Source organism: Lolium rigidum, chromosome 6 (genome assembly GCF_022539505.1).
Source record: "Lolium rigidum isolate FL_2022 chromosome 6, APGP_CSIRO_Lrig_0.1, whole genome shotgun sequence".
NCBI classification, from domain to species: Eukaryota; Viridiplantae; Streptophyta; class Magnoliopsida; order Poales; family Poaceae; genus Lolium; species Lolium rigidum.
Window position 1 is genome coordinate 346,216,829 of NC_061513.1, and position 11,766 is coordinate 346,228,594.

The window sequence follows — 11,766 nt, forward strand, 5'->3', positions numbered from 1 at the left end:
TGGGAGCGGCTTTTCAGTCATTGTATCCAATCGATGCACACGGCCATGATTATATTGCAGAGTATCAGTTACTTACATAGCATGGATGGACCTGCCTTTACGACTTACGGACGCGGAGGCCGAAACGCTCCTGGGTCGCCCCCGCGCGACCTGGGGCGGAAACCCTAGCGCTCCCCCAGCCACCCCCTCCCTCCTCCCCTCCCGGCCGCCGCCGGCGTGCGCCGCCGGGCAAAGCCCGCGCGGTGCCGGCGGCGGCGGGCCTTTCCTTACCCGACACGAGGAGATCCGGGCGGGGCGGCGCTCTCCTTGGCGGCGGTGCAGCTCGGCGGAGGTCGGCGTGGCCTGGCGTGGCGGCAGCCGGCGAGCTGCGTCAGGGGCGACTTCCCGCAGGTGGAGGCGGCGGCAGGTGGTGGTTCTCGTGGCTGCTGGTGCCCATGGCGGCGGCGGCGGTCTAAGCACATCTCTGCAGGTTCTTAGTCGGCGGCGGCGGACTGCATCCAAGCATAGGTCCTGCTCGGCGTTTCCGGCGCTCGGCGGTGCAAGATTCGCGGTGGATGGCGTGGGAGGCGTCCTGGTGGGGCTGGCTGTGCGCGTTGCGGGCCGGATCTGGGCCAGGCGGGCCCGGATCTGGTGGTAATGGCGATGGCTGCTCTCCCAGGGGGATGGTGGCCTAGGCAGCGCTAGTTCACGCCAGTGTTGTGGTGGTGTGCGAGGTGGCTGGTGGTGGCGCCCTTGGCGGTGGGGTGCTCGGCCATCGGTCGGCCAGATCTGGCCTGTCCGTGTGCCGATGTTCGTGCTACGGGTCAGCCGGACGTGGGGGTGGCCGGACGGCGGCAAAGACGGTGGCGGCGGCGTCCTCGAGTGTGCGCGTCGGACCCGGGCCAGGCGGGCCTAGGTCTGGGGATGCTTTGCGGGCCTGATGGGCCCGAGCTCTACGGAAGCTGCACCCGGCATGCTTGCCTCCTACTGCTGTTTACGTCCTCCTGCTCGTGCACGTTTGCGCTAGGGATAAAACATTGGCGCTATGTCCGAGGATGTAGTTGTTGATTACATTACGCACCATACTTAATGCAATTGTCTGTTGCTTTGCAACTTAATACTGGAGGGGGTTCGGATGATAACCTGAAGGTGGACTTTTTAGGCATAGATGCGGTTGGATGGCGGTCTATGTACTTTGTCGTAATGCCCAATTAAATCTCACTATACTTATCATGTCATGTATGTGCATTGTTATGCCCTCTCTATTTGTCAATTGCCCGACTGTAATTTGTTCACCCAACATGCTTTTATCTTATGGGAGAGACATCTCTAGTGAGCTGTGGACCCCGGTCCATTCTTTAATACTTGAAGTACAAATCTGCTGCAATACTTGTTTTATTGTTTTCTCTGCAAACAATCATCTTCCACACAATACGGTTAATCCTTTGTTACAGACAAGCCGGTGAGATTGACAACCTCACTGTTTCGTTGGGGCAAAGTACTTTGGTTGTGTTGTGCAGGTTCCACGTTGGCGCCGGAATCTCCGGTGTTGCGCCGCACTACATCCCGCCGCCATCAACCTTCAACGTGCTTCTTGGCTCCTCCTGGTTCGATAAACCTTGGTTTCTTTCTGAGGGAAAACTTGCTGCTGTGCGCATCATACCTTCCTCTTGGGGTTGCCCAACGAACGTGTGAAATACACGCCATCAACTTGCACCAAGATCACATAAAGCATTACAATCAAAGTTATTGACCTTCATCTTAATGATGGGCTCCCAACCATCCTCTAGCTTTCTAGGAATAGAAGTTTCAAGTTTTAGTTTCTCTTCTCTAGCTTTTATGAGAGCATTTGTCATATGTTTTGTGAAAGCCAAATTTATAGCACTAGCATTAGGACTCTTAGCAAGTTTTTGTAAGAACTTTATAACTTCAGAGATGTGGCAATCATCAAAATCCAAACCATTATAATCTAAAGCAATGGGATCATCATCCCCAATGTTGGAAAAAATTTTCAGCAGTTTTATCACAGGCAGTTTTAGCAGTTTCAGGCAATTGTGCAGGCTTTGCATTAGAAGTGGAAACATTGCCAACACCAATTATTTTACCATTGATAGTAGGAGGTGCAGCAACATGTGGAGCATTAACATTACTAGTGGTGGTAATAGTCCAAACTTTAGCTACATTATTCTCTTTAGCTAGTTTTTCATTTTCTTCTCTTTCCCACCTAGCATGTAATTCGGCCATCAATCTTATATTCTCATTAATCCTAACTTGGATGGCATTTGCTGTAGTAACAATTTTATTCTCAATATCCTTATTAGGCATAACTTTCGATTTCAAAAGATCAACATCAGAGGCAAGACTATCAACCTTAGAAGCGAGAATATCAATTTTATTGAGCTTTTCCTCAACAGATTTGTTAAAAGCAGTTTGTGTACTAATAAATTTTTTAAGCATAGCTTCAAGTCCAGGGGTGTGTTCCTATTATTGTTGTAAGAATTCCCATAAGAATTACCATAACCATTACCATTATTATAAGGATATGGCCTATAGTTATTACTAGAATTGTTCCGATAAGCATTGTTGATGAAATTATTATTTTTAATGAAGTTTACATTAACATGTTCTTCTTGAGCAACCAATGAAGCTAACGGAACATTATTAGGATCAACATTAGTCCTATCATTCACAAGCATAGACATAATAGCATCAATCTTATCACTCAAGGAAGAGGTTTCTTCAACAGAATTTACCTTCTTACCTTGTGGAGCTCTTTCCGTGTGCCATTCAGAGTAATTAATCATCATATTATCAAGGAGCTTTGTTGCTTCACCAAGAGTGATGGACATAAAGGTACCTCCAGCAGCTGAATCCAATAGGTTCCGTGAAGAAAAATTCAGTCCTGCATAAAAGGTTTGGATGATAATCCAAGTAGTCAGTCCATGGGTTGGGCAATTTTTAACCAAAGATTTCATTCTTTCCCAAGCTTGTGCAACATGCTCATTATCTAATTGTTTAAAATTCATTATGCTACTTCTCAAAGATATGATTTTAGCGGGGGATAATATCTACCAATAAAAGCATCCTTGCATTTAGTCCATGAATCAATACTATTCTCGAGCGAGAGATAGCAACCAATTTTTAGCTCTTCCTCTTAATGAGAAAGGAAACAATTTTAATTTTATAATGTCACCATCTACATCTTTATACTTTTGCATTTCACACAATTCAACAAAGTTATTGAGATGGGCAGCAGCATCATCGGAACTAACACCGAGAAAATTGCTCTCTCATAACAAGATTCGATAAAGCAGGTTTAATTTCAAAGAATTCTGCTGTAGTAGCAGGTGGAGACATAGGTGTGCATAAGAAATCATTATTATTTGTGGTTGTGAAGTCACACAACTTAGTATTTTCAGGGGTGGCCATTTTAGCAGTAGTAAATAAAGCAAACTAGATAAATTAAATGCAAGTAACTAATTTTTTTGTGTTTTCGATATAGAGTGCAAGACAGTAAATAAAGTAAAGCTAGCAACTAATTTTTTTGTGTTTTGATATAATGCAGCAAACAAAGTAGTAAATAAAATAGAGCAAGACAAAAACAAAGTAGAGAGATTGGATTGTGGAGACTCCCCTTGCAGCGTGTCTTGATCTCCCCGGCAACGGCGCCAGAAAAAGAGCTTGATGGCGTGTAACTCACACGTTCGTTGGGAACCCCAAGAGGAAGGCATGATGCGCACAGCAGCAAGTTTTCCCTCAGAAAGAAACCAAGGTTTATCGAACCAGTAGGAGTCAAGAAGCACGTTGAAGGTTGATGGCGGCGAGATGTAGTGCGGCGCAACACCAGGGATTCCGGCGCCAACGTGGAACCTGCACAACACAACCAAAGTACTTTGCCCCATCGAAACAGTGAGGTTTTCAATCTCACCGGCTTGCTGTAACAAAGGATTAGATGTATAGTGTGGATGATGATTGTTTGCGAGAAAACGAGTAGAACAAGTATTGCAGTAGATTGTATTCAATGTAAAAGAATGGACCGGGGTCCACAGTTCACTAGAGGTGTCTCTCCCATAAGATAAATAGCATGTTGGGTGAACAACTTACGGTCGGGCAATTGACAAATAAAGAGAGCATAACAATGCACATACATGATACGATGAATATTGTGAGATTTAATTGGGCATTACGACAAAGTACATAGACCGCTATCCGGCATGCATCTATGCCTAAAAAGTCCACCTTCGGGTTATCATCCGAACCCCTTCCGAGTATTAAGTTGCAAAACAACGAGACAATTGCATTAAGTATGGTGCGTAATGTAATCAATAACTACATCCTCGGACATAGCATCAATGTTTTATCCCTAGTGGCAACAGCACATCCACAACCTTAGAACTTTCTCATCACTTGTCCCAGATTTAATGGAGGCATGAACCCACTATCGAGCATAAATACTCCCTCTTGGAGTTAAGAGCAAAAACTTGGCTAGAGCCTCTACTAATAACGGAGAGCATGCAAGATCATAAACAACACATAGGTAATAGATTGATAATCAACATAACATAGTATTCTCTATCCATCGGATCCCGACAAACACAACATATAGAATTACGAGATAGATGATCTTGATCATGTTACGCAGCTCACAAGATCCAACAATGAAGCACATGAGGAGAAGACAACCATCTAGCTACTGCTATGGACCCATAGTCCGAGGGGTGAACTACTCACTCATCACTCCGGAGGCGACCATGGCGGTGAAGAGTCCTCCGGGAGATGAATCCCCTCTCCGGCAGGGTGCCGGAGGCGATCTCCTGAATCCCCCGAGATGGGATTGGCGGCGGCGGCGTCTCTGGAAGGTTTTCCGTATCGTGGCTCTCGGTACTGGGGGTTTCGCGACGAAGGCTATTTGTAGGCGGAAGGGCGGGTAAAGGGGCGTCACGAGGGGCCCACACCACAGGCCGGCGCGGCCAGGGCCTGGGCCGCGCCGCCCTGGTGTGTCGCCACCTCGTGGCCCCACTTTGACTCTCCCTCGGACTTCTTGAAGCTTCGTGCAAAAATAGGACCCTGGGCGTTGATTTCGTCCAGTTCCGAGAATATTTCCTTTGTAGGATTTCTGAAACCAAAAACAGCAGAAAACAGCAACTGGCTCTTCGGCATCTCGTTAATAGGTTAGTGCCGGAAAATGCATAAATACAATATATAATGTGTATAAAACATGTAGATATCATCAATAATGTGGCATGGAACATAAGAAATTATCGATACGTCGGAGACGTATCAACTACGTGTTGTTCTTCTGGAGTTTATTTGCAGTTTTACCTTATTGTAAAGTAGGAGGCTGTGTTGATCTTCTGTAAAGAGTCCGTGTGTAATTCTATAGACATGCCTTAGACGCGCAAATATTTCTGTTGTACCACTCTGAGGGATGTAATACTAGTGGAACTGTGTTTCATTGGTGTTATGTCAACGACTTGCATACTACTCCATGCAGTGGTAAGCTGGGTCACCACAATTTCCCAAAATCAGAAAGTAAAATAGAGTTTCAGAAGGTTTTAGAAAAAAAAATCGAAAGGGGAAACTTAGCAGTTGTGCACCATAGCTAAGTTTTTCCCTCTTTCGCCACAACTAAGTTTTCCCGCTTTTGATTTTTTTCTTCTTCTAAAATCTTGTCAAACTCTATTTTCCTTTATGATTTTGGGAAAGCTATAAATTCGGTAAACGGTAGTAGGCCGTTGAATTCAGAAGTAACTTTTTTTGTAGATATATTTTCGTATAAAAAAACCTTTATAGTGCATAGTACTGGCGCACCACTATTATAGTGCTCCACTAGTAGCAAACCCACGAATAGCTGTTTTTCTAGTAGCGACCCATTTATCTATATACCATACGCTACATTTCTGAAGACAATCCCCAACCATGCTATAGGGAAGAGGTCTTAATTTGTCAGGATGCATGTTAGAAGGATGCCTAGCGGACTTTTGATGTGCTCCAACAGCGTTTTGCCATTGTTTGGTACCTTTAGAGTGCTATTGAAGACGGGCGCCCCCAATACGATGCATTGTCGCCGTTTTCAGCGTCTATTTAGAGTGTGCATGTGAAGATGCTCTTAGTTTGTTTAAGAATATGAGCAGTTAGCTAGTGTCCTTCTCGCCATCAAGGAGCTGGAGGACCGCGTGAAGTTGCTGGGTAGGCGGTGCGACTCGGTGATGGGCCGCAACCACATCCACCGGAATTGCCTCCTCAGGCACTACAAATTATGGGATGTCTACTTTGTCGAGGTAGCTACCTATCTGCCGCATCTATTCCGTAGAAGGTATCGCATGCGCCGTAGTTTGCTCGTCAAAATCATGAAGGCTTGCAAAGCAAACTTAAATTACTTCAAGCAACATAGAAATGATGCCGCCGTGATGGGTTTTAGCCCCTATCCAAAAATCTCCGTTGCAACGAGGGTAATTGCGTATGTCATCCCTACGGATTACACCGATGAGCATCTTTGAATTGGTGAAGATACAACCGCCGAGTCTGTGCGTAGGTTTGCTCCGATGATTATCAAGTCCTTGAAACGCATCGACAGATTGAGAATTCCACGACTCATCACCAGCTCGTTTATGCCATACTTGATCCCACCATTCCATTGTTGAGACATTTGATTATTTGTTTTAATAATTTGGAAACTATTATTGTAATTTGGTTCAGACATTTATTTATTTGTTTGATGATGTAATAATTTAAATGATTATTGTGTGCTCAAAACTATTATTTGATTACTTTATGATCGATTGTTCTATGTTTCTGTTCTATATCATGTTGCATATAAATTATGTGATAAAACCCTGATTTTACGGGTTTGGACGCCTCCTGTCGCGGAACAGAGCCCGCAAACCGAACTTGTAAAACATAATATTATGTTTTACAGTTTTGGTTTAGGGACCCTGTTCTGCGCTAGCCTTTCTCCGATCAGTAAACAGATTTTCGGGAGACTAAATTCGGTTCCCACTGTTTCGGTTAATACTAGAGATGATCTTAATTTGTTTAACAACGACAGGTAGATAGTGTGTATTTGCCGGGAAAAAAAGTGGGTCTTTCAGCGTCGACCTTTGTGCTTGTGTGGCGTGAGGCCGGCTGGGCTGTCTTGTGGGAAGAGAGTTCGCGTCATGGGCCAGTTTGGACGACTTCGTCCTGCTAAAAAGCTTAAGAAAGGCTTAATCCCTCCACAAAAGGCCTTTAAGGGCGAGAAAGCAAATCAACCACCCGCCGCCTTTTCGTGCCCGCCTTTTCGCGTTCCACGCTCCCAAAGGCGCGTGCGCAAGGCCGGTCGCCGGAAGCGGCACAGCGCTCCTGCAGTCGTACGTGCCGAATCGCAGAGCCGCCGCCCTCCGCCACGGGACGGAGGAAAGTTTAAGCTGTCGTGCGCCTCCTCTTCGTGCGCGCGGCCGTCGGAAGCTGCCGCCGGCCGGCCGGCCGGCCACCTCGTGCTCTCGGGCAGGCTTGACGCGTGCGCGCGGATTATTGACCTTCAGTAGTTCAGAGGGGCTCGCGTGTCGGATGCACGGTCCAAGCAGGTGAGGCTGGCTTGGCTAGAACTGGAATGACAGGATGGCGCGAGCTACCTGTACAGTACAGTGGGGATCGGGCACGCACGTTTGCTTAGCATGGGAGGCAATGGCCGCCGTTGCCGTGCTCCATCGCGAGCTCGCGAGTCGCGACGACTAGTAGCCATCCATCATCCCGGCCTCGGCCCGCTCCCGTTTGCTTCCTTCACTAGTCAATCATGATGGTGGCTTGGCGGGTGGCGACAGATCACAGATGCCGCCAGTTTTAACCTTACCCTGGTGTCCCTTCTCCATGATTTGATCATCATGCTACACTCTAAGCCTTTTTCGTTTTCACATTAGGCTACCTTCTCTTTCGGTTACTTATATTTTTTCTAGGATGGGAGCGGCTTTCCAGTCTCTGCAGAGTATCAGTTACTTACATAGCATGGATGGACCTGCCTTTATATAGAGCTATAAGAGGGTTTTTTCCCACCCCGGTGACCAAAACAAAAATAACATTGTCAAGTGATCAAAACCATAGACCAACAACTCCCAAACTAGATAGAGATAACCTATCCCGGTCTCCAGAAAACAAATCCTTCAGCATTCCGAATCACACGGCCCAATTGATCACGGACCGGCGATCTGAAGCCTCCTGAGCTGAAGCCATTCAACTGTCAACTTCCCCCATAATGATATCTATACTAACTAATATCATCATGATATAGGCCAATTTCATTTGTTTGAATAGCTGAGGAAGAATTTGTACATTAATAAAACCGGGTGGATGAATTTTCCATCTCCAAGGGAAAAGGCTATCATCTCCTACTAGATAATTCCTAATTCACCTTTTGAGGCCTCCACTCTTACATAAAGCTCTTGCTTTCATAATTTAAAATTAGGTGAAGGTTTTTTTTACCAAGAAACTTTTATTCAAAATCATTCCATTTGGAATTCTTTCCTTTCTTAAAGCGCCGGACTTCTAAATTATCATAAGGTCCTCCACAATTTTTTTTATATAGCTTGTTGAATTATTTTGATTGATTCCCTCATTTCGATTCGTACGAAATAGCAAGCTAAGGAATCACCTTCTTTTTGCCATTGGACTTTCCAATCAAATTGGTTGTAGCCGTCATCACTCATCATCATGGTGGTGGCTTGGCGACAGATGCCACATGGCAATTTCAACCTTACCTAGTCGCCCGTTCTCCATGCATGATTTGATTATCTCCACTGTAATAAAGCCTTTTCTGATGTACTAACACACATTTTTCATGGGGCACCACCGCACTGTCAAATCCATTCCCGGCGATGAACAATTATCAGCATGCATGACGTGTCCGCCATTCACACAATAAGTTAACCTATATATACCCGTTGCAATCAAGATCTGCTCCAACTTATGTGTCCACTTAGCCGCACATACATTAGCATACCTAACAAAAAACTGGAGATAACATAGATATATGTCTGGTCTTTCATTACATGTGCACGTATCGATTTTGATCCCTACGTGCGTGTACGTACGTTGATATTTCGAACGATCCCAGAAATATGTATATTCTCAAAGCCCCAATCGGTCCCAACCAGCTAGGCACAATCGCTATCAAGGTGTCGAAACTAAAACGCAAAGGAAAAGGCTAGCTAGTGTTATACCACAAGATTCAAAGGACGTGTAGTGACGTATCATGGACAAGATTATTCCATCAGGCTGAAATTAAATTAAGGACACCTTATGATCATAGGCAGGACTGCAACGAAAGGTCAAAGGTTATGTCATACATGATACATGCCGCTCATTTCCTCCTCCCACCCCTGAGGGTTGGCAGCCCTCCCCGGCCTTCGTCTCCCCTCTCCCCTGGCGTCGTCCTCGTGCATGTGCAGACATGGGAGGCTGCGGGATTTATGCACTGTAGGTGGAGCAGAGCTCGAGATCTTGCCGGCTAGATCTTGGACGACCTAGGGCTCATTCTCTTTGCTCTACGGCTCCTTTGTTCGGAGCGTGACATAGAGGCAGTGGGTGCCGTCTCCTTCAATAAAGTCGTGTCTTGTGGCCACCTCGGGGCGTGGGGGTGATGTGCGGCGAGGAGGTCATCCTCGACTCCGCAATCTTTGGCCAAAAGGGTGGCCCATCTAGATAACTAAATGACGTCCTTCACAACCTCTAGAGCGGAGGTCCCTCTCAGAGCTTCTCATCGGAACTAGAGCCTTCTCACTGCCAAGTGGTGCGTCCTCAAGGCGGCCGGCGATGGAGGCTCGGCTCCGGTGGAGAGAACCAAGGGCCCGACTGCTTTTTCTATTTTTTCAAGGTCCTTTATGCAATTATGTAGGGCTATGTTGAATTTTCACTTTTGTTTCAGGGTCTACCACCGGTGATAATATAATTTGCAGCTCTCGGGGTCCTTCCAGACCCCTCCCCTTGTTCAGAGAAAAAGTTATGTCCTTTTTCTTATTTTCTCCCTTCTTATGGTGGAGCAAAGATTGAACAGTACGGCCAGATTGAGCTGATTTCTTGTCCAAACCGTAAGGTCGCGTACAGTCTGTATGTACAAGTAAGACAACGAAAAAGCATATTGTACGTAAGTACTTTCCTAATCTCAAATTCTCAACAGGATTGTCATGAAGTATATTCTTGTATGCACGAAATCAGTAAGTATATACGTATGGGTCCTGTTATGATCGAAGTCCAACTGACGTGTGCGACACTTCGTGCCAAACAAATAATCAAGATAGCAAATAAAACCTCAAAGCAAACTTTTGTAGTGACATCTTGACAATTGAAGTATGTAGACAATATCAAAGCATGTACATCGAGCAATTTACATGAAAATTAATGTGCAAAATTTTATCATTTCATCTCATATGCATGATACCATCTTGATATAACAGATACAAGTTTGGGGGGGCTTGAGAACCCTTGTTTATCTCGTCTCCTCGCCCTCTACCATACGGAGGGATTATCACAAACGAGGAAATTACAAGCAATTAAGCATGCATGCAGGCAGCTAGAAAAACTCGAGACCCACATGGCAGTGAAACAATCGATCGGCGCCACGTATTTATCACATGCATCGATCCGCAGCAGCTAGGCTCGCGCGCGTGTGTTGGCGGGCGGCGGCGGCAGAAGCAGAAGCGGCCGGGACGATGGATCTGTCGCTAGCGCGTGCTAGCCCCGGCGGCGGACGCAGTTGTCGGGCGTGGTGGACTGCTGCATCCGGAGCTGCTCGTAGAAGCGCTTGATGAAGCTGTCGGCCTCGGCGTCGACGCGCTCGTCGACGCCCTCGGGCTCGACGGGGAAGGGCGAGTCGGTGACGCGCAGCTGGCGCGCGCCGGCCGGGCAGCGGCCGCGGCTGAGCGCGAGCATCGGCGACGGCGTGGCCCCGGTGGCACCCGGAGTCTCCCCGCCGTTGGCCTGCGCGTTCATCATCTCGAAGGCGGCGGCCACGGTGGCGGCGTCGAGCCCGCCGAGGCTGCTGCCGCCCCGGCCCCGGCCGCGTCCGATCTTGAAGGGGAAGGCGATGGCCGGGCTGGCCGCGGCGTAGAGCGGCGTGGTGTCGCAGCTGAACTCGACGTCCCTCGGGTTGTGCTGGTACATGGTGAGCGCGGACGGGGACGCGCCGGCGGCGGCGGCCGCGGCGGCGAGGTGGTGCGGCTGCGGGTGGTGGGCGAGGTGGGCGCGGAGGGCGCGGCCGGCGAGCTTGCCGCGGCCGAGGAGCAGGTGGAGGTCCATCATGAGGCGCTTGCGGCAGAGGCCCTTGCGCAGCATGTGGTAGACGGCGCGCAGAACCCGCAGCAGGCGCTTCCCGAGCCCGGCCTCCTCCTCCGTGGCCCCTCCCCCGCTGCCGCTGCCGGCCGGCTGTATCCTCCTGTCGGTCGCCATCGCCACCACCGGCGCCAGAAGATCGACTAGCTAGAGATCGGTGGATGACGAGCACCGCAATGCAGACGATCGATCTCGCTTTGCAAGCGTCGCGTCACCGAGATCGAGGAGCTGGCTGGCTCTTGGTGGTGTTGCTTTGCTTTGCTTTGCTAGGGATTGATTGGAGTGGAAGAGCTTTTGCTGTGGAGTGCTTTGCTTGGCTAGGTGGTGAATGGAACGAATGGGAAGAGGAGGCCGGGGAGGTATTTAAAGGCGCGCGAGAGGTGGGAGCCTGGGAGGGAGGGCGTGGTGGGGAGCGGGGCCCGCGGCCGGATGGGACACTTAAGAATTAAGGAAAGAAGATGAGTCATCAAGTGTAACGTTGGTTTG

At 48.0% G+C, this 11,766-nt stretch overlaps 1 protein-coding gene across 1 annotated transcript; it reads right to left on the reverse strand.

The window, feature by feature from the left end:
- Positions 1 to 10,683: 10,683 nt before the first annotated feature.
- Positions 10,684 to 11,397, reverse strand: LOC124664922. Its single transcript, XM_047202336.1, has one exon. It carries the CDS (start codon positions 11,395 to 11,397, stop codon positions 10,684 to 10,686), a length of 714 nt encoding a protein of 237 aa, XP_047058292.1.
- Between the last annotated feature and the right edge of the window lie 369 nt (positions 11,398 to 11,766).

Excerpts from the sequence above, each read along its gene's own strand:
- LOC124664922 (XM_047202336.1), bottom strand. The coding sequence starts at position 11,397 with ATGGCGACCGACAGGAGGATACAGCCGGCCGGCAGCGGCAGCGGGGGA.